The sequence below is a fragment of the Podarcis liolepis genome (assembly GCF_965112155.1).
Source record: "Podarcis liolepis genome assembly, chromosome: 16".
Taxonomy (NCBI): domain Eukaryota; kingdom Metazoa; phylum Chordata; class Lepidosauria; order Squamata; family Lacertidae; genus Podarcis; species Podarcis liolepis.
In genome coordinates, this window is record NC_139567.1 from 2,792,522 (window position 1) to 2,815,283 (window position 22,762).

Consider the following 22,762-nt stretch of genomic DNA (forward strand, 5'->3'; position numbering starts at 1 on the left):
CTTGACCTTTTTCGTATCTGCGACCCGAAGGGCTGACGGGCAGCTTTCGCCCCTTTAAAACACCTCCCGCTCCTCCCCCCCCCCCCCGAGAAAGGCCCGTCCTGGCTTTCTTCGAGGGAGAATTCCCCGCCCACAGGGTGAGTGGGGAGGGGACTCGCCCGGAACCCGGAGGCTCCCTCCCCGCCCCGAGGGGCGCCTCTGCCTTTTCTTTTCTCCGCCTTTGGATTCCCGCCAAGCGCCTCGCCCCTCTGTGCGCATGCCGGGCGGGGGGGGGGGAGGCGCATGCGCCGTCCCACCGACAAGGAAACGCCTGGCCAAGCGGGAGGAGGTAGGCCGCGCCCGAAGCCGGGGGCTCGCCTAGATGTCTTCGCCGGAGGAGGCGCCGGTTGCGCCGGCCGCGGAGGGCGAGCTGCCCCCGGAGTGGGAGGCGGACGAAGAGCGCATGGCTTTCCTGTTCTCGGCCTTCAAGCAGAGCCGGGAGGTCAACGCCACCGAGTGGGACAGCAAGATGCTCTTCTGGGGCGAGCTGGTGCTGAAGTGGGGGCGGCGCCGCGGAGGCGTCCGGACCTGCCTGCGGGAGCTGCAGCAGGCCTTCGAGCGGCGGGGCAGCGTCCCCCTGGGCCTGGGCACCGTCCTGCGAGAGCTGCTCAGGTACCGGGCTTCTCTCTCTCTCTCTCTCTCCTTCCAGTCTGCAGCTGTGCCTCTGAGCGCGTGCAGAGGGAAGTTCTTGCCCTGCTTGGGGGAGGACGAAGAAAGGGGGGGGGGCAAGAGAACACTGGTTGTTTGTTTACACCCTGACTTTTCCCTTGACAGGGACTCAAGGCGGTTGGCAGATAAAAACAACAGCTAAACAACATGGGGGAAATCCCACAGTCATTAAATAACATGATTAAAACTATCACTAGCTATAGCTCTCTGTGTATCTATCTAAGCTCTTAAAATATACAGATAAGTGCAATAAAAACAGCACCAGCTGTTTCATTGAAAGCAGTCAGTTCCCAAAAGCTTGTTGGAACAAGAAAAGCTTCACCTGCTGGCAAAAGGACCATAATATGGGATCTAGTAACCTATTAGTTCAGTTCTATTTAAACATCCATCAAGGCGTGACTGCATATTAATGTCAGCCAAAATATTTATGTCGACAGCTAGCAGCTCCGTTCAGCTCAACTTTGTCAAATAATAATAATAATAAATCCTTCCACTAGCACCTTAGAGACCAACTAAGTTTGTTATTGGTATGAGCTTTCTTGTGCATGCACACTTCTTCGTTTTGTTTTGACTACGGCAGACCAACATGGCTACCTACCTGTAACTAGATCTGTGTCAAACGATACTGATACTCAGTTCTCTCTCTTGCTTTTTTGTTCTTCTGTAAGGTACTTAGGGAGTCCTTTGCCTAAAGAATGTGGTTAATAAATAAAATTAACTCTGCTGTTGTGAATAAAACTAGCAAAGATTTCTGGCCATATGAGAATTTTACTGGTCTTTAACATCAACTTATTCTTCTTATTATTACTGGTCTTTAACATTCTACAAGGCTCTTGTTTTCCTGCCACTGCTACTCTTGCGGAGGCTGGTGTGCTTATCTTGTATGCATTTGAGTGACCTTTGCATAAACAATTTCATGGACTTTAGCTCAGTTAGGGAATGCACATAGCATGTTGGCTAAACAAGTGAAAGGAGAGGTTGTGGATAACTCAGCTCTGCTCCCCCTACAGGGTCCCCAGTAGCTCTCAACACCCTCCAACTATTTTAAGGGCAACTATAGGCTTTAAGGTGGCACAACATTTATTTACTTACTTACTTACTTACTTACTCTCCCATTCTTTTAGGGCCAGCCATTGCAAAACATTTTATAATATATATATATATTTAAGAAAACAAAGTAATTAACAAACATAACAAAACTCGACATATTTGTTGTTGTTTAGTCGTTTAGTCGTGTCCGACTCTTCGTGACCCCCTGGACCAGAGCACGCCAGGCACTTCTGTCTTCCACTGCCTCCCACAGTTTGGTCAGACTCGGCATATTTAGGGAGCTATAATATCCTGGTCCCAAACTGTTCTGGGCTTTGTTTACATCTGGCACCAGAAGTCACCTGGAGCCCACCTTTAATCCAAGCATACTTGGAGACCCATTTCTTCTTCTTATTATTATGATTATGAAAGGTTGTTTTCTGCTGCTCCAGAGAAGCGGACACGGAGCAATGGATCCAAACTACAAGAAAGAAGATTCCACCTAAACATTAGGAAGAACTTCCTGACAGTAAGAGCTGTTCGACAGTGGAATTTGCTGCCAAGGAGTGTGGTGGAGTCTCCTACTTTGGAGGTCTTTAAGCAGAGGCTTGACAACCATATGTCAGGAGTGCTCTGATGGTGTTTCCTGCTTGGCAGGGGGTTGGACTCGATGGTCCTTGTGGTCTCTTCCAACTCTATGATTCTATGATTCTATGATATATTTGCATGGTGGTAGTGCTGCTGTTGCCCATCTTGAAGACTACTGCTTTACAGTATCCTCTGCATTTATCATATCCATACTTCTTCAGTACGAGATAGCAGTAGCATGGCAGTCACAGAAGGCTGTTTTTTGTCAATTTAGATAAGTATTCCCTTTGGCTTTGCTGAAACTTACAGCATTTATATCTTGCTCTTCCCTCAGACGTGGCAAGTTGCAGAGGGAATCTGACTTCATGACCAGTGTAGACAGCAGCTGGATCTCCTGGGGCGTCGGGGTCTTTATTCTGAAGCCACTGAAGTGGACCCTGTCTAGTGTATTAGGTGACAGCAAAGTGCCAGAGGAGGAGGAAATTCTGATCTATGTGGAGTTACTTCAGGTAGGCTTTCTGATGCTTGGCGATCACATATCATCAGGATGTTGGGGAGAGCTGAGGGTTTCTGTTATGCAATGATAAAAAATATTGTTGAGTGTTTGGGAAACACTTGAAGAGACCTGTAGCTGAAGAGAGCTGTACAGTGGCACCTCGAATTAAGTACTTAATTTGTTCCAGAGGTCCGTTCTTAACCTGAAACTGTTCTTAACCTGAAGCACCACTTTAGCTAATGGGGCCTCCTGCTGCTGCCGCGCCACCGGAGCACAATTTCTGTTTGCATCCTGAAGCAAAGTTCTTAAGCCGAGGTACTATTTCTAGGTTACCGGAGTCTGTAACCTGAAGTGTATGTAACCTGAGGTACCACTGTAGTTGTTTTGATATACAGTGTTACCTCAGTTTTCGAGTGTCTTGGAAACCAAATGTTTCAGAACCTGAACGCCGAAAATCCAGAAGTAATTGCTTCCGTTTTTGAATGCGCCTCAGAAGTTGAACGGCTTCCGCTGTGTTTTTTCCTTTTTTCTCCATTGAGTTTGCAGACTGCCCTTTGCGCCTCGGTTGTCAAACGTTTTGGAGGGTGAACGGTCTTCCGGAATGAATTGTGTTTGACAACCAAAGTACCACTGTATGATCAGGAAATCACTCAGAGGATCCCTCATGCAGACATACCCAACAGTTCATAGAGCTGTTGTGGATTACCAGGAACATGGATATTTAATGAATGTGTACTGCAAATTCTCCTCATGCTTTTTCAGAGCTCTGTACCATACTTGCAAGGGATTTCCATCTTTATACCTTAATGTATTTCTTCTTTAGTTTTAAGTTCAGGTATCTGCTCCCTGTGGTGCAACTTGAACCATGTAAATATAGTTTGGAGTGGCACTTTCCATAATTCCAGGATGTCTTCAGTCAAGTGTAATTTACAGTAACCCAGCCAATCACTACGGCTTTAACTCTGCACTAAGAACAGCATGTATCTTTCCTATTCAGTATCATCTTGCTTAAATATTCAAGTGACTAATTTTTGATGAAGCCTATTTTCTCACCCATGTAGGTTGAGAATAGAATAGAATTATTGAATAGAATTATTGCATTGCAATTTGTGATCATATTCTGACTGGGAATCAGTAGGAATCCTTCAGAAAGTGAAGGAAGAGCTTGTAGGCCAGCTTACTTCCATAAACATGTTCCATTATATATTTGAGGAAGCAGAGAAATCTGACCAGATTAGCAGTTTTCCTTCTCACCCTATAACCCTCAAGTGTTATTGTATCTCTGCTTTAATATTTAAAAGTTTCTCCTTTGCTCTTCACACCCAGAAACCTTGAAGATGAAGGTAATCTTAGGGAGTAGCAGAGTGAAAATTAATACTAATTTTAAAAGCATTTTTATATTGTTCTGCGGCTGAAAAAACTCCCCCAGGTTGTTGTTTTTTGAGATCAGTAGTAAACAAGATAGTCCTTGCTCTCAGGCATTCAACCTAAAAGACATGATACAGTAGGGGAAAGGGGCGAAGATGTAAAACAGGTGAACCCAGCCACTCGTTTTTATAGTCAAAAGGCTCTTATAATTGCCAGTTTGAATGGAAACAATTTGGAGAAAGAAGGAGCCAAAGTGAGCTGGCCGCTTAGCAGAGTGGCCTTGCTTCTGGTCTTTCCCTGTGCTGCCCATAGTTGTTCTTCAACTGCATACCTTAATTAGACATGTGTGCTGACTTATACTGACTGTTTATTTGCTGCAAGCTAGAGACCAGAAACAAGTGGGCTACCGATTAGCTAATGATACTCAAATCTAGTCTGTAGCTGAACAGTAAAAACCACTGATCTAAACTGTGGTGTGCTCTGTACTGTATTGTGAATGAGGTTTGAATGTCATCTGTAGAAATGGCCTTGCCATTTCTGAGTCAGGTTAGGATATTAAGCAATTCTGGTTTAGTTTGTGCATGGTACCCACAACAGAGGCAGGGAATAAAGAGTTCAGTGCAAATGGTTATTTTCTTTAGGAAAAGGCAGAAGAAGTGTATCATCTCTACCAGAATTCCACACTTTCTTCACACCCTGTGGTTGGCCTGTCAGAGCTGCGTTCCCTGTGCAGTAGCATTTGTTCAGACGAAAGGACGTTCTGTCTGGTGCTGCTGCAGCTGCAGAAGGAAAAAAGGGTCACGGTGCTGGAGCAAAACGGCAATAAGGTAGGGTTTTCATATTTTGAAGAGCAAGACACATTTGCCAACTTCTACTTTTAACTATGGATCGCTATGATGAGACTTATTTTACATACCCATGAAAAGGAAGACATGTCCTGGAAAAAGAGGATATATGGCAACCCTAATAAAGAGTTAAAATGTGAGTTGCATTTCTGGGAGTTGTGCCGTCTCTAAATGGAAATAAGTTGGGCCAAATAAAGCCAGTCTTCCATTTGCCTTGTGGTCACTCATTCAGCAAAAGGTTTCCCCCTCTAAAATGAAAACCCAAAGTGGCAATGAAGATATCTGCAGCATTTAGTGAGATAAGGCAGCATTAAGCTGGATTTGTCATTTCATAAGTAAAAAGGGAAACATGGGCTTCTGGGCAGGAGAAGGGTTGGTCATATCCTCATCTATAATATACTGTCATCCCACCTCCTCCAGATAATTCTGAGGTTGTTGGAATTTGAACTTTTTTGGCTATGACGTATGGAATGAGCATAATAGTTAAAAAGGCTTGGTGAGCTCTGGATTGCAGAAATGCCACGAAGGTCTGCTATTTTCTTCTAATTGTACTTCAGGCAATATCTTGTACTGCCCTCCCTGAAAGTACAAGATAGCTGATTGAGGAGGGATGGTGGGGTCTACTGTATAGACTTTAAAATGTGGTACATAATTTTACAGAACTTGGTTAATGCAAGATATTCAGTGTTTCACAAATGAAGATAGAGACATGCTTATAACAGCGTTGGTGCAAAAATCATTGACTCCCCAAATCTATGTTGCTGAAATGTCTTCTCTGATGGCTGTATTCATCACTTACTCTTCAGTAGACTTCCCTCTTTAGATAACAAGAGGATGTTTCTTCTTTTGGTTAAATATAGGCTAGAAAAAACACATGTTGCCTCATAACATGGGTAGGCAAACTAAGGCCCGGGGGCTGGATCCGGCCCAATCGCCCGTGGACGGTCTGGGAATCAGCATGTTTTTATATGAGTAGAATGTGTGCTTTTATTTAAAATGCATCTCAGGTTATTTGTGGGGCATAGGAATTTGTTGATTTTTTTTCCCTTTCAAAATATAGTCCAGCTCCCCACAAGGTCTGAGGGACAGTGGACTGGTCACCTGCTGAAAAAGTTTGCTGACCCATGTCCTACAGTTTGTTAGCAACATATTCAAATAGGGTGTGTGTGGAATGACAGCTTGAGCATTAGAGATAAGATGCATCCACCTCGCAGCTCAAATTTTAATTTCTGTCAACCAGGGGAAAAGATGTTGAAACCTGAAGAAGTCCAGCAACTCTAATAAAGTATCTCTAAAATACAAAAATAGGGACGTATATTGGAAAGCAGAAAGTCTCCCTGGGAAATAAGAGACAATTGGACCTTAAGATGATGGGATGAGATCTTATGTCATAATGAAATTTTCTTTCAGATAATGAAATTTGCTCGAGGTCTTCATACCAAAGTATCTCCAGTGAATGATGTTGACATTGGGGTTTATCAGCTCATGCAAAGTGAACAGCTGCTGTCTCAGAAAGTGGAGTCCCTGGCACAAGAAGCAGAGAGGTAATGTGGGTGTGTGTCCTTTACATCCTTAAAGCTGTCAGTTATGTCACAACTCATGCGTTGCTGAGCTGTGGTCCTTCAGGCAAGGGGCATCTTTTAATCAATTTTTATTAAAAGTTTTCCACATAAAATACAATAAAAGCCAAACTAATCCAGATAAAAGAGATAAGAAAAAAGGAAGAATAACAATATAAAGAAGAAGAAAGAGAAGGAAAAAAAGAGAAAGTGAATACAAAGCCCTTTATCAGAATTATATCTTAACCCTTTATCCACACACAGAAGTGAACCCTCCCAGCTCTCACCTGCGTGCTTCCCCTTCTTTCCCCAGCCTCCCACCGTGGAAGAGCCTCTCTACCCTGCTCTTCACGCAGGGCCCCCCATCTTCCGCCCACTACCTTCCTGTGTGTATCTTCATTAATCCAAAATAGGGAACTTGAAAAAGCAAAGCATAAATGTAGATAGAATTAACCAAAGAAAAACAAGAATTGGAGATGATAGAAATAAAAGAAAAGAAAAAGAAGGGCAATTGTGTATATGACAGTTATATGCACTCCAGGATAACAATCTAACTATTATACAGCTGTTTCTCAATCTGCTAGGTGTTGTTTTCTCAATCTTCCATCCCGTTCATCTCAAATTCACCTTTTCCTACTCAAAAGTCAAAAAGTAGCTCTTCAATTATTATAATTAAATGTCTTAAATAGTCCTCCAATCCAATATGATGAATTTCTCCCCAACTGTTCTGAGAAATCTAAAAAGCGTAATAGTCCATATTTATTTGCTTGTTGTGTCTTCATTACTTTGTACAGTAGTACCTCTAGATGCGAACGGGATCCGTTCCGGAGCCCCGTTCGCATCTAGAAGCAAACGTAACCTGTGTCTGCGCGTGCCCGGGTCACGTTTCGCCACTTCTGCGCATGCGCAAGCGGCGAAACCTGGAAGTAACGCACTCCGTTACTTCTGGGTTGCCTCAGAGTGCAACTCGAACGCGCTCATCCCGAAGCACATTCAACCCAAGGTATGACTGTACTCAGTTCCATATATTTCCGTCCCATTTCCTGTTGACCATGCTTACTCTTAACTTAAAGGAAAAAGGAAAAACCCTTCTACTTTTTCCATTTTTCATCGAAACCAATTGTCAAGAGCTTTATTCACTTCAATTTGTGCACATGGCCCTTTCTCTCTCAGTTCCATCTCTGCCATCTTTGGTTCTCTCTTAATGTCCATCTTCATAAATCCATTCATTTCTTCCGGCATCACAACAACATCTTTCTATTCATCATCTGCTGTTACCCATTTTGCCTTTGCCTTCTCATATTCCATCAGAAGAGGATCCATCTCTTTTCCCACAGGTCCTGTGCGTTCTTTAGTCTGATGCATCTCTGATCCAATCTCTTTGAATGTTCAGTGCATCTCAGCTCTTAATTTTGTCAGCTGTTCATCCAGCAGCTGCTGTGTGACACCAACAATAGATGAGGCATTTAGCGTTGCCTTTGCCATATTGGGTTCTATTCATCTCCCCCTTTGGCAGTCTCTGCATCCAGGAACTTGTGCATGTTCAGGCAAGGGGCGTCTTCACTGCTGAACTACAGTTAAGGCATTTGGTAAATCATGACCTTGTTTTTATAAAGCTTCTTTATAAAAGGGTACAAAAAAATGAGCGGAGCAGATCTACAGTTGCTTCAGTAGTGATACTGAGATGCACCACATGTGGGGGGCTACAATCTCCCATCAGTCTAAGAATGACCACCTAATACGTAATAAATAAGAAACTGAGCTGCTTACACTTTGCTTTTCTAGATGTAAAGAGGAGGCCCGGAGTGCATGTAGAGCTGGGAAAAAGCAGCTGGTAAGTCCTGTGTTTTCTCAACTAGGCAACCAAAAGTTGTGTGGGATGTGTACGTCCAAAGCCAACCTGCTTCAAAGGTCATGTGTTTTTGTGAGGTTAGCACATGGGTAGGCAAACTAAGGCCTGGGGGCCAGATCCGACTCAATTGCCTTCTAAATCCGGCCTGTGGACAGTCTGGGAATCAGCGTGTTTTTACTTGAATAGAATGTGTGCTTTTATTTAAAATGCATCTCTGGGTTATTTGTGGGGGGCATAGGAATTCGTTTATTTCCACCCCTCAAAATATAGTCCGGCCCCCAACAAGGTCTGAGGGACAGTGGACTGGCCGCCTGCTGAAAATGTTCGCTGACCTCTGGTTTAGCACTTGTCAAGCCTCTTGTTGAGGTCAAAGGTCATCTCACTGCAGCACAAGAACCTTGTCATGTGGCTGTTCATGGGCATACATTATCTCATTTTGTAGTATGGGGTCTAATGTGTCTTCTGTCAAGGTACTGCTTCGTTTATAAAAATGTTGTGCTTTCTTGGGTGTTCAGAGCACAGTCTCTTCTTTCTTTAGCTAATAGAACTATTACTTTACCTGTTGAATATTTTTGGTGACAAGAATAATTGTTACCATTCAATGATGGTGTTGAAATAAACAAAACCCTCTTCCTTTTTTTTGCTTTGAGAAACAATGCTGCCTTACTTGTACCACTTAGGCACTTCAGAAGAAACATACACACAAAGTAAATTGTACCAACAAGGTACTTTCCCCTGCATCTATAGCAGAAGCTGGCAGTTTCAGGACTTTTCTCTGTAACTTGTTAAATGCTGTGCATCTCACTCTCCAGCACCGAAATGCACATTTACCTTTAAAAAAAACAGCAACAGGGGCAATTACTTCTACCTCTCTCCTAGCAGCCAGCAGACAAATGCAGTCTTAAGGACATTCATTCACTTAGCTGGATAAGCTTTGAGGAGAAGACAACCAGTGTGCGTGTCCTCCTGCACTGAGATGACTGTTTTAAATAGGGAGTTATTTCAGGCTGCTCTTGATGGTTAATCAAAACTGTGCCTTTATGTTCTTAGGCACTTAGGTCTTTGAAATCAAAACGAAGAACAGAAAGACGTATTGCAGAACTTCACTCCAAGCTGGACGTAGTACAAGGCATCCTGGACCGGATCTACGCCTCTCAGACAGATCAGATGGTATTCCTTTACTGATGTGTCGCCATTGACTCCGCTTTGCTCTGTTTAATTCTTCTGTCTAAGATTTCTGCTTGAAGATCTGCTTTATGTTGGAAACACACATTCTTTCCACTGCAGTCTTGACTGATTTGTCAGTCTGGGGCTTGTTCACACACTTCTTACCCCTTGAAGCTATAATGGAGGTAGCCAATGTGGTACTGTCCAGGTATTACAGTCCAAGTCAGCATGACAGATAGTCAGGCTTGATGGGAACTGTACTCTAGCAGCATCTAGAAGGCATCACATGGTCTTTCCTGAACTCAGATCTTTCTTCCTTTCTATCTCTCTGCTTCTCTTCCTGACACAGAGCATGCATTGGCTTTGGCACATCTCTGGCCGGTTGATCCCCATTTGCCTGTTGTTGTGTGTCACTGCTGTTAGCGAGATGCCTCAGTAGACATGTGTTTCATTCTAGAAGCTTTATGAATTATAAGCTTTAGACATTGGCAGTAGTACCTCTTGGCAGATTTACCCAGCAACTTAAACTCACATAGTATTTAATTTATAGTGTAGGATATTTATATCATCAGTGAGGAATTGCTCAGTAATGATAAACATTTCCTTGATCTGGGAGAATTAGCTGATTAATTCTAACCAATCAAAAGCATGCAAAGCGTAAAAGGAAATGGAATTGTGTTTATAAAGCACAGCTTAGGAAGGCATGCTAACCTGCTCTCTCACTGGGCTCACTTTGCATACTAAGCTTCAGTCTAGGCCTAATCAGGCCTGCGGCAGGGAGGACCAGTGAGTGGCTTCTGAAATACGGACGCATGTGAAGATAGGAAAAAGAAGCAGATGTGGAGGCGACGATTTGTAGTGAAAGTACCTGTGGAAGACAGGATAGGGAGCAAGCTTGGTGGAGAATCCTGAAGAAGAACTGGGTGCACTGAAACTCCTGAGTCTTTCAGAAAAATGTTGAAAAAAGCAAGTAAGAGGTCCTGAAAATGGCTCCTCTGCAAAAGTTCACTGTCCCAAGCATATGGCTTGCAAAATATTTCAGTTGAGATTACAACCTTAACTCCCTCATCTACTTTTCCCTCAGGCCTCAAGCGGCCTCCTGACAAAGTAAATCCAACTGAAGTCATTTTTTAAATCATATAGGCAATACTGAGGTGGAGTGTCTGCCAGAATCAGTATTATTTATTATTTATTTAGAGCATTTATATCCTGCTCTTCAGCCCAAAAGACTCCCTGAGCAGCTAACATGAAATTAAAACAAGACACTCCCTAACCACAGACTTACTTACAAATAAATAAATAGGCTATTTAAAAAGGTGAAGAACTGCAACAGATTACTGAAAATACTTGTAAAATAACAAGCTATTCTCTTTCCTCCCAATAAGGTATTTAATGCTTACCAGGCTGGAGTTGGAGCTCTGAAGTTATCCATGAAAGATGTCACTGTGGAAAAGGCAGAGAACCTGGTGGATCAGATTCAAGAGGTACTGTAAAGAGGAAAAACAAATAATCTCTATGCAAGTGTTAGTTAAATGAGAATCACATTCGAGCTGCAGGTTGCTTCTTAGCTTTCTGTTAAGTGGTTTCCATGTCTGCCTTTGCTTAACCCCTCTTAGCAGGCTTTATTTCAGATGCCAGGGTGGTGTAGTGGTTAGAGCAGGGGCCAGTGATCTCCCTCCAGTCCTCTGTCTGGCCCTTCAGACTCTCCTCGATCTACACCCCCACCGGCTCTGCTGCACATCGCCCTGCAGTTATTTTGGAATCTGTCCTTGTACTGCAATAATGGAGAGATGTAAGTGTAGAACCTTCTGAACTGTTTGTGACTAGACTGCAGTCATTGGAAGGTTGCCCATGAGGGGATGCGTCCCTCAGGCTTGAAAAATGTTCCCTAACCCTGAACTAGAGTGCTGTACTCAGCTAGGGAGATCCAAATACTTGCTCACCCATGAAGCTTGCTAAATTGCTGTGGACAAATCACTATGGTCTAGCTTAGCCTGCCTTGCAGGATCATTGTGGGATTAAAATGAAGGATTTGATGTGTGCCAACTGAGCTGCTTGGAAGGTGGATTAAAAGTGTAATAAATGGCAATATCTGCTGCTTTTTCAGCTTTGTGACACCCAGGATGAAGTAGCGCAAACCTTAGCAGGAGTTGGAATCAATGGCTTAGGTGAGTCCAAACTCTTAAGCCTCCAAACCCTTGTTGTTAGGTTTTCTAGCTTACAACCTCATTTTCAGACCTCATTGAACAGAATCTTCCCCAAATGGTGGTGCTGGTCAGCATGATGGGAATTGTAGTCCAAAATATCTGGAGGACAGTGGCCTAGCATGGGTTGCCAGTGCCCTAGGCAAGGCAAGTATTGCGCCCCCTAACCTGTGAGGAGAAGCAATCCTACATCACAGGATTGAGGGAAAAGTTTGGGGAGCCCCACGATGCGAGAGTCTGTCCCTACTCTGCACTTGAGGGATATGGGGCATCTAGGACCAACTGCTGACATCACAGGTTATGGTAAGCACAGAGTAACCCTTCAGATGGGAGAAGCACTCCAGTGGTGCAAACCATTCCCTTGTCGGCATGCACTCTGCACAAGCGCTGTGGCTCCTTCCTTTTCGTGCACCTGAGGAGAGCCCCACACTTGGAGAAAAGGTGGTGGTGACGGTGGATTTGGTTTCAAAGAGCGGCACGTGGCAGCAGAGTGCCGGGCCACCAGGGCTGTCCTTGAGTGGGCTGGGCAGCCCTATCCTCACTGGAATGGGCTGAAGCGAGTGGGAGTGTCTCTGCCAAGGCTCAGGACAATGGGCGGAGGAAGCTGGCAGCAGGCAGGACGGAGGTGCTGGCTGCCACTTGACCATCAAAGCGTCTTGATGCAGCACTGCTGCTGTTGCCAAGCAGAGCCATGGAGCAGCGGCAGGACATGCATCCATGTCTCCTCGGGCTGGGGTGCCGCCGCCACCCCGAGTCTTGCTGCCCGCCTGCCTCCCCCAACAAGGTGCTCGCAGCCAGCCTGGTGCTGCCTGACAGTGAGTTGAGGTGACCCACTTGTAGCTTGCGCTGGTGCAGCAGACCTGGGCTTGAATGGGAGAAAAAAGTGAACAAAAATTCCAAGGGTCCAGTGCATGTGTTGCGCACAGACACGTTTCCTGCCCCCTGCACACACAGAAGGAAGCCTTGAGGGCTTTGTCCTTTCGCCATAGTGGTGGCGAGGATCAGTTTTGCGAGCAGAAAGAAAACTTCGAGAAAGGAGCTGAGCCGCCATAGTAGCTGAGGCTCGGAGGTGGGGAAGCATCCCTTACCCAACTTGCCACCCACCACATACTTGCTTGAGGCTGACATGAGTGAGGTGGGTCCCATTCCCAACTGTAATATATTGCCACTATTTGATGATTTTTTTGTTAGGAAAAACAACAAGAGCGCATTCTCAGTAGGACTGAGCAGAATAAGAGAACCTTCTTCAAGCTCTTGCCCTTCTTACAGATCTTAAGAAGGTTATAGTACATCTTACAGCTATGTGTCCTGGAGCTGATCTCTCTTGTTGAGCATGTCTTCTAATCCTATGTGCAGTTAATAGGCACTGTTGAACTCTGTGGGACTTGATTCTGAGTAAATTCACCAGGAGCCCAAGCTGTATGTCACACTGGAATGTATTTGTTCTCCAGTATCAGAAGCTGATGCCGAGGAACTGGAAAAGGAGCTGGACACTCTTCTCCTGGACTCCTCAAAAGATCTTCTGGACCTGCCTTCCGTTCCACAGAAGCCACTGTTTCCTACGTCCGTAGTGCTTCCTAGCATCTCAGATGCTGAGCTTGAAGCAGAGTTGGAAAAGCTCACTCATTCAGTTGGAGGTATGTTTCTGTTGTATTGTTTTCCAGAGTCTAATGTTGCCTCTTAAAGACCCAGTTTACTGTAGCTAATTGACTACCATGAATGTGCTACTTGGCTTCTTAATTAATGCATTAATTCCATTCATTAATGAATGGAAGAAAGACTCCACAATTTCTGGCTTTGCATTATGTCCGAACTGGAGGTTGTGGTTGGTTTTGCTAACAAACCACAATCTGTAGCCATGATTTATTCTTGGCTTCCTGAAAGTCATTTGAGCAAAACAAACCACAGACCCAGGTTTGGACATGATGCCCAACCAGGGATTGTCCTTTGCTTTCCCTTCGGCCTAGTGGGGAAAAGCAAAGGTGGCACAGTCAGCATGTTTGCGGTAAGCTACAGTGGTACCTCGGGTTACATACACTTCGGGTTACATACACTTCAGGTTACATACGCTTCAGGTTACAGACTCCACTAACCCAGAAATAATGCTTCAGGTTAAGAACCTTGCTTCAGGATGAGAACAGAAGTTGTGCTCCGGCGGCGTGGCAGCAGCAAGAGGCCCCATTAGCTAAAGTGGTGCTTCAGGTTAAGAACAGTTTCAGGTTAAGAACAGACCTCCGGAACGAATTAAGTACTTAACCCGAGGTACCACTCCATTGTGACATGCAAGCGAGGCCAAAAGATGCAGAGACCCCATTAGCAGGCTCCCTGCAGGGTTATGCTCTCTTTCTTCCCAAGTGTGCTACTCTGGGCTTCTTCGCTAAGTCAGTTGCATGCCAGTACAGAATTCTTTTTCTAGAGGATAATTAAAAGGACCTGAATTTTGTTCAGTTCCACGCCTCTCTCTAGCTGCCCTGGCAGTGTCCCTCCAACTCCTATAGCTCCTTGTGCTACACAGTCATCTCATTTACCCTCTGAGAATAAAAATGGCTGCTTCTCTGTTGCCCTTCTTAGGATTTAAATCTGAGCTTGGATGCAAAGGTGCATGAAGGCTGGTAGGCCAGGCATTCCCTGGCCACAGCTGGGAGGCCTACCCAAAGACTTGGGTGTGTAGTAGACGTGGCCTATTGCTATAGATCCATAGGGGCAGACCTTCCTGCTTTCTAGCTTTGAAAATCTCTTATATATCCAACTAAGGAGCAAGAACTGTTGGGGGTATGCATATACTTTGTTATTTATGTAATTGTCAGTGGAAATGGTGCTTTACAAAATAATAAAAAAGACAGGCCTCTTCCCCACAAGCTTAACAATGTAAATTTTAATTGAGTGTAGGCATGTCATTATGCATACTTAAATTTGCTTCTACTGCAGTTGCAAGTGTGTTTGACCTTCTTCCTTTTTGCATCATTTACAGGATTGGCACTAAAGACTGACGCAAAGGCCTCTGAGCCCAAAGGAGCTCTGGAACTGCATCTCTAATGACTCAATACCACCTTCGTGCTATGATGATGTCTTAAATTTTGGTGATCGTAACTACAAAAGTAACTTGTGGAATGTGGGCTTATGTCCCCTCCTTGCTAGATGGCACTTTTGTAAGAGACAGGATGTACCTGCCATGACAATCCATCATCTTTCAAACAGAGCCCAACTGCTGTTGCTGTTGTCTTTTCAGTGCCAAACTACAGTGTCTCCGGTTGACATGTTCACCTGTGTTGCCAGTCATGGTTGCTCTTCCCTGGCAAGTTGACACTCCTGCTGAGATTTTAACTTGTCACATGACACACTGAAGGCCCTCCTTCCACTAAGTGAAACTGAACCTAGTTGTGCCAGCTTTGGGGAGAATCAGAAATGCAATAGGATCACAGCATTCCTGGCATCCAGCTGTTCTGTGTGTGTGTGCAAAACACTTGCTGCACATGAGAAAGATACTGACTCTGGTAGCTCTTGCTGGGCAACAGGCGTGCGCGCGCGCGCGCACACACACACACACACACACGCATTGATGGTCTTTCTGTTCTTCCTTATCTGTGTTTGCACGATGTGGACAACATAGATGTGTGACAGTTTTATTGTAGGAGACTTTTTGTTGCTGTTTCCACAAGGGGGTAGTATCTGCAAGCACAAAATGCCACGTAACCCTTTTTCAACAATAGTAGTGTAGCCTTAAATGGGACCTGCAAAGGATTCTAAAATGTAGGGGTTTAGGGCTTTTTGTTGCTGCTTGACGATTATAATCTTTTGATGTTTAAGAAAGTACTTTTCAGTTTATCTGTAGGAAGAGCAAGTAACATTTATCTTCTGCTTTGGTGGAATGCTCCCTTTAATACTTCTGAGAGATTTAGGGTGAGCTTTTTAGCCAGAAATTTACAGATTATGGCTTCATATCTTCTGGGAGGCTATTCAATCATGTATGTTGGAAGACCTTTAAAAATGGCAGAGCTTTGGATTGATATCTCTGCATCGGATGTATTTCTTGGGGAGAGTTGCTGTTTCCTTTTAACACAAAAAATGTTGATGGAATGCAGGATGGAAAAGCGAGTGGGCAAGGGCCAGTTAGCCTATTGAGATGACTTTTATTCATCTGGGGGGAAATGCAGTTCTTGCCCTCTGCAGAACACCTTTTACAAAGTAAATTATATTCTGAGTAGAGCCATTGAAGTGAATTAACCAGAGTTAGTCATGTCCTTTAACTTCACTGGGTTTACTCTCTGTATGTAGGACTAGCATTGGATGCAGCGCTATGAGACAGGCCTGCACTTTTTCTGGATGGAAGTTATTTTCTAGCCACATTAACTGCAAAAGGAAAAAGTGGCACTTTGCTTGTGTGTCAGTGCACTGCATGAAGCACACAGGTGGTGGGAACCATTTATATAATGAGAAACTGGGTCAGTAGTGGCTGTTGGTAAACTTGTAGCCTATTCCAAGACTGAGTGTACACTCAAAAGCACAACGGTCTGGATGGTGTTTGCTGCTGAGTGAGCTGTGATTCAGGTCAGGAAAAGCAAAATGTTTTTTTCAAGGAAGAGATCTGCCTAAATTGCAGGTGGGAGAAACAGCTGGCCTTGTCTCCTCAGTGTGCTGTGCTAGAATCAATACTTTGCCGATTCCCCGCAAGACACTTTTTCTGAAGGCAGATAGCAAATGGGAGTTGCATTGAATAATTTTAATGCCATAATCATTTGTTAGAAAAACAGTTAAGAGAGGGAGGAAAGGTAATCAATCTTTAAAATAACCAGTGATGTAATAAAGGGGAGGAAAGTCTTCAGTTCCTCTCTATTGTTGTTTAACATGCTTCACTTTGCATATTATTCTCCCTTCATGGTTTTATTTGAAGCAGACTGTCCATTTAGATATAATGAACAGGGCTTGGAGAACGCAGCCATTTGAACAATCAGCATATTGGATTCCATGATGCATCTAAACCTTTTCTTGTCTCGTAATGAGATCTTCTCTGTTGCCTCTAGCTGGAGTTGCTATTTACACTTTAATGTCATAAGGTGTGCTTTTTCCTTTGCTACTTTTGGACAGTGATCCTCATTACAGATGTAGATTGATTTTTTTGTATAAAACTAAAGGAAAAAATGGTGCCTCAAAATTGTGGAAATGCCAGCTATAGGAATGTTGAGTCTTGCTGTGAATCACAGAAATGTCTGGGTTTAGGTGTGCTGAAAAGAGTTAGAAAGCTGACAGCATTCCTGGTTTCTAGAGCTGAACTAAATGTGATGTGTGGTCCGTAGTTCAGCTTTGCATAGCTTCTCTTTCACAGATAGCTGAAGTGGGGACCTCTGAACTGAAATGGGGTCATAGGGGGACGAGAGATTTTGTTAACCCTTTGCTCCTGCTCTTGTTGACCTGATTGGAATTGTGTCTCCTCTCTTGCAACCTGCTGTTTGCAGTGGAAGGAAAGCATAAATTCCTTCCATTGCAAATAGTAAGCTTGGAGCGGGGTGGGTGGGTGGGTGGGTGTAGTTTTTGATTGGGATAATGGCAAGATCAAAGGGTTAACCCCCACCCATACCACAGTCTCAGTCCAGCTCCCCCCCCCCGCACTGGCCACTGTGAAATAAGAATGAGATTTGCAATGTCAAAGGTCACATCTCATTTGCCTCTATGCCTGCCTTTTTAGTAGTGCTCTGTGGCAGCTTTAGTCCTCCCCTGGAGCACTATCCCAGCCTAGTTTGGATAAATGGAAAATAATAGGTACCCAATCTTTTTAGCAATTTCATTAGGCTTGCTGCGAGGTTGACCAGCAACGCCAGTTTGGAACCAAGGAAGCCCAGTGAATTCTCATTGAAGCAATAAACCTCTGCAGACCCCCTCATTCACCTGCATGGAAACCCTGGTTGCCTGTTGCTGCTGGGCTAGTACGTAAACACACAAAGCTATCCTTGTGTGCACTGTCCTTAAAAACAAACCACAATTCTGTGCCTCGGCAATCCAAATTCTACTTTCAGGTGGGGAGTTGAATTATGTTACCCAATTAAGCAAATTCACACAATTCTGCGGTCCGTGTGTGTGTGTAATAGTTACTTTTTTGCTACTCGTGGGAGGAGGAAGGATACTGAAGTCCTGTTGCCAAATACTAGAAATCCGATTCAGCCAGGTTTCTGCCTTGTGAGACTCGTAAGGTGTCAGTGCCTGGACCCTTTTAAACCCTGTTTAAAAAATCAAAACAAAAAGCAGATTCCAAGAATGCTGAATTATTTGCCCACCACAACAAAATGGCATACATTCATGCACAGCCCTGCCAATAGGCAATAATTTTGAGAGGATTTGAGTTTCAAATGCATTGTAAACAGCTCTATTCTGTGGTTCTCATAGCAATTTACTCTAAAGGAATAATTACTTTCCATGCCTAGCCTCAAATCCTAGATCATTGGGATCAGTACTGTTTTTCTGCTGCTTTCAGAACCAGGTCCTGCTTCTCCCTCTAATCTGTACAACATGCAAGAAGTAGAGGTTTTATTGTATGTGTCCCTAATGTGTCTGTATCTAAAATATTGCTGCTCAGAGGGCTGGAAGAGGCATTCAACAGTTAATATTGAACAGCTTGTTCCTTTCTAGAAGTGGCTTGTAATTTTCATGCTCCGGCACCAAGCGGGAATGTAATCAAGATGAATGAAGAGAAAGGAAATCTAAAGTCTCAATTGTTTAAAAGTGGGCAATTTGTAGAGAAGGCAGTTCTGTTGGACGTGAGAGAGAGATTAAAGAAACTGCAAATTTAAATAGTGTCCTAGTGGTGGGTAAAATGTAAAATGTACTGCATAATAGTTATGCAACCACACAGAGATTAGAACTTTGTGTATGCTTGAACTCTCACCCTAATCCAAATTCTGTAGCAAAATATTTCCAGCTTCATTTTCCAAATGTATGCAAACATTTTAATTTTCTTTGTAGCTAACTGGAACCATAGAATAGTGGAGTTTAGAGGGACCACAGATCTTTTGCCCAATGTGGAGTTCGAACCCACAACCTTGAGATTAAGAGTCTCATGCTTTAGCAACTGACCTAATTGGCATGTGTGTTGTGTGAATTTGAACTTTTTGGGAGAATATATTTCAACTAAGAAACAAATGGGAGGGGATAAGAACAATACATGGGAAGCACATGGGTGAGGGGTTAGTACGGAATGTATGAGGAAGGAAATGTGACTTGGTGATTGAGTGGGCAGTATCAGTAGTCCAAGAGTTCACAGCTTGGCTGCCCCTTGGGGGCATGAGCCCTTTGCAGGCACTGCTTTGCCTTGTTTTTTACAACCTTGAGAGCTCCCATCAGCCCCATCCGGTGACACTAGTGAGGGAGTTGTAGTTCAAGAAAAGTTTGAGGGCCTCAGGTTCCCCATCCCTCCTCTAGAGAGTTCATGGCAAGCTGTCCCTCTCTCTCAGCCCTGCCCCAGACTCTGTAATATGGGGATAAGGCTAGTGTACTTTACATAAGATTCTTGTAAGGATGACAACCAGAGAACGCATGGAAAGTGCACTGAACCTTTTAGCCTCTCTTACTGGCTTTGGGTTATTGCAAGGATATGATGATAATAATAAACATTTGCATACTATCTAACATCACCACCATGTTATCCTTGCAATAATCCAAATAAACTAAGAGGCTTAAAAAATAAGTGACCAGCCCAAGAACACCCACTACTGAGCAAAGAGTTGAAGCCAGTTCCCCCTGCTCCAGTACTCCTTGCACATTGTCTCTGTCTTTATTTCTGGCCTGAGATTGACTAGCCATGATCTCTCTTGTCCAAAGCTGGTTAAATTGGAAGCCATGTGCTCTTTTGCCATTTTCTTTTTTAAAAAGATCTTGTCTGCTGTTGACAAAAACGTCTCCGGAAATGGATCTGTAATTGTGCTTTAGTCAAACTCCAATTTAACCAGCAGTTGTTACCTTTTCTTGTTGGATGTGAAAATGGTGTTTTGATCTCCCCCCCCCCCCCCCAGATTTCAAAGGAAATCTGTGGCTGGATGTGCATTCCTCCCCACTATGACAGAGGCATTATTGCTGTGCTCTAGACACTCAGTTCACTGTAATCTCTCCTACACATGTTTTTGTGGGTGTGTCATTGTGCTTAAGACCTGCTTGATCAGAGAGGATTGTGGGCACAGCGTCTGCACACCAGAGGGAAGGATGCCTGTATGGCAGCTTTCACAGCTTTCCTAAACTACAGCCTTTGATGTGCCACCCCTGTATATTAAAGGCAACACATCAGATGTAGAAGCTTTCTTTTTTAAAAAGAAAAAAAGAAAAACTTTTCAGATGGTTTGGTTTCAAGCCTTTGGCATAACATCAATGCAAGATGCCTAAGTCGGTATACCTGTCACAGAGATCGTGCACACAGGTGGGTTCAGTTCTTCAACATTCTTTGTTTTGTCTGCAAAGTAACCTGCATTCCAGAACCAAATCACCTTGTTCTCACTTTAAAGAATCTAGCCCAGGGTCTGCAACCCGCGGCTCCAGAGCCACATGTGGCTCTTTTACACCTTTGCCGCGGCTCCGGGACAGATACTAGCGAGGGGAGGAGGCGCATTGTGCGCCCCGACACTCCCCACTGTGGCAGGCGCTGTACTGGCTGTGACGTCGCATGGGGGCAGTGCGTGCGTTAGTCACGCACCGTCTCGACGTCACCTTCCCACCCGCTGTCAGATCGGAGGGCATGCTTTAAATGTCGCAATGGTTTTGCGGCTCCGAGGGTTTTTTCCCTTCGGAAACTGGTCCAAGTGGCTCTTTTTGTCTTAAAGGTTGCAGACCCCTGATCTAGCCACTCTTTCAGATCACTGGGAAGGAAGATGTACAGTTTTGCAGCTAAAAAGAGGTCTGGCTGAGAGGCTGTTTTCATGCATGGGGGGGGGCATGGGGGTTGTCATTGGAGGACTGCTGTTTCCTTTGGAAGAGGGCACACGTTACAAGCTCAGATTAAGGTCACCGCGAAGTGTTGCAGCAAAAGCCAGGGTAATTAGAGCAAGGATAGCACTGCAGTCTTTTTCTTGGGGCTGGTTTCCAAGGGAAAGCTTCCACCATGTCACTATTTTTCTAAAGGAACTTGCCAAAGTACGGGAACTGCCAAGCCTCAGAAGTTATTTTTCCTTACAGCAACAATGAGCAAGTTGCTTCCTATAGGGTAGGCGCAATATGGCTTAGCTGTTGTGCTATCTGTTAACATGGCACACTTAACATAGTCCCCCCTCCTTTTTTAAAAAAGTATAATAAGTATGGAGAGGTGGTTTTCTTTGGTAAAAAAGCCACCAATTTTTTATTCTATAAAGGGTTAGACAAGTTAGGAAGCTGGCCTTCAGTTGCTCATCTACCCCAGAACAGTCTCAGCAGCAGCAGCAACAGGCTCTCTGGTACGAATCTCCCATATATTCTATATCGGGGGGGGGGGGCTAACCTTGGGGGGCTGTTTGCCAGCAGTGAATGTAGCCACCCCACAGAGACTTGGAAGGAATTTACTGTAACTAACAATCTGCAGGTTATGTGCTAAAGCGAACCTCTTGAAAAGCCAGCTCCCAGCACCAAAAGCATGTCTGTGAATTATAGCAGCACTCAAGCACCTGAGAATTGTAGAATTGGAAGGGACCCTGGCGATCATCTAGCCCAACCACCAACCTGATTAACAGCCAGACACTATAGAGTTGTCCCAATGGGTTGGCCCACCCACCTGCCAAGTAAGGCATGCTCACTCATGACACCCTCTTGCCTTGCAAGACTGCCAAATGTGCAGGGAGAAGGCGTCAGTTCAGCAACAGGAGCACCGCTGGGTCTTGGGTGACCCTGCTGTGCCCTCACTTGTGACTCTAGTTCCTCCACTCCTAGCAGTGGGTTGACACCTCCCCCCCCCCCCGCTGCTCTGCTCTGCTCCTTTCCCTGGGAGAGAAGAAGAGAGATGGGAATCCTGCTTCCCTAGCCATGGAGGGGAAAGTACCTGTGTCTCTCCACCCCCCAGCCTCTGTTCTCCAGTCTCCCTGCCCCATGCCATGCTCCTGTCCCCCCTCATCTGCCAGCCTGCCACGCTACTCCTGAGGCTGGCAAAACCTCAAGATTTTTGACATGAAAACTCTTCCATGTTGAAAACAACTCACTGCACATAGAAAACTAAGCTAACATTTAAGCAAGAGACTCTCTAGCACTCTGCCTGTTGTGATTTCACCCACAAGTTATAAATAGTTTTGGGGAATATTTAAAAATGTGGTCTTTACCCCAACCCTGGGTCTGCTGTCTCAAGTGGCAAGTCTATTCTTCTGCCTCATTCTGCTATGCATGTAGACTCAGCATAGCTGTTAACAGTTCTTATGTCTGCCTCCCTGTATTTGGGGTGGGTGGGTGGGTGGAGGGGACATGAGTCATTTTTCTCTGTGTTGCTTTTGTTTTGTTTTAAGGGCCAAAGGGCACAATGTTTTTAAAAGGAACTAGTTCTAGTTCACCATGTCCAAAAAGGAACTGATTCCAGTTTGCTTTTGGCCCTTTGCAAAACAAACTACTATAATTCAGTTCAGTTCAAGTTTACTCAAAGGATCCTCTGCAAATTTTGTTCTGCATTTTGTTCTACAAACTGTTGTGCTGAAGTAGAAAACATACTTAAGATGACTAAGAAAACATTGAAACGCATGCATGGGTGGAATGTGAATTGTTTATTTTCCCTGACAATTACGATTTTTAAGCCTAACAGCCCCAAGAGTCTAAAAAGTTTTTTAAAAATGGATAAGAGAATTATGTAGAAGGTGATCTAGAAAACATTTGAAGTTCTACCCCAAAACAAACTTGATTCACATCCAGTTCACCCAGCAATAATGGGAACTACTTTCAGGTGTAGTTCATATGTTTTTGAACTAATTCAGTGAACATTGTTAAACAAAACTAGTTAATTCCAAGCTCTGATATTATTAATG

At 44.3% G+C, this 22,762-nt stretch overlaps 1 protein-coding gene across 1 annotated transcript; it reads left to right on the forward strand.

Annotated features, from left to right (window-relative positions):
• The first annotated feature begins 55 nt into the window (after nt 1-55).
• On the forward strand, nt 56-18,599 carry CHMP7 (charged multivesicular body protein 7). The gene is made up of 10 exons (XM_083480614.1): nt 56-651; nt 2,660-2,834; nt 4,831-5,016; nt 6,445-6,578; nt 8,379-8,427; nt 9,496-9,615; nt 10,998-11,096; nt 11,720-11,780; nt 13,268-13,453; nt 14,788-18,599. The coding sequence occupies exons 1-10, from the start codon at nt 362-364 to the stop codon at nt 14,850-14,852; spliced, it is 1,365 nt and encodes a 454-aa protein (XP_083336740.1). The 5' UTR covers nt 56-361; the 3' UTR covers nt 14,853-18,599.
• The last annotated feature ends 4,163 nt before the right edge of the window (nt 18,600-22,762 follow it).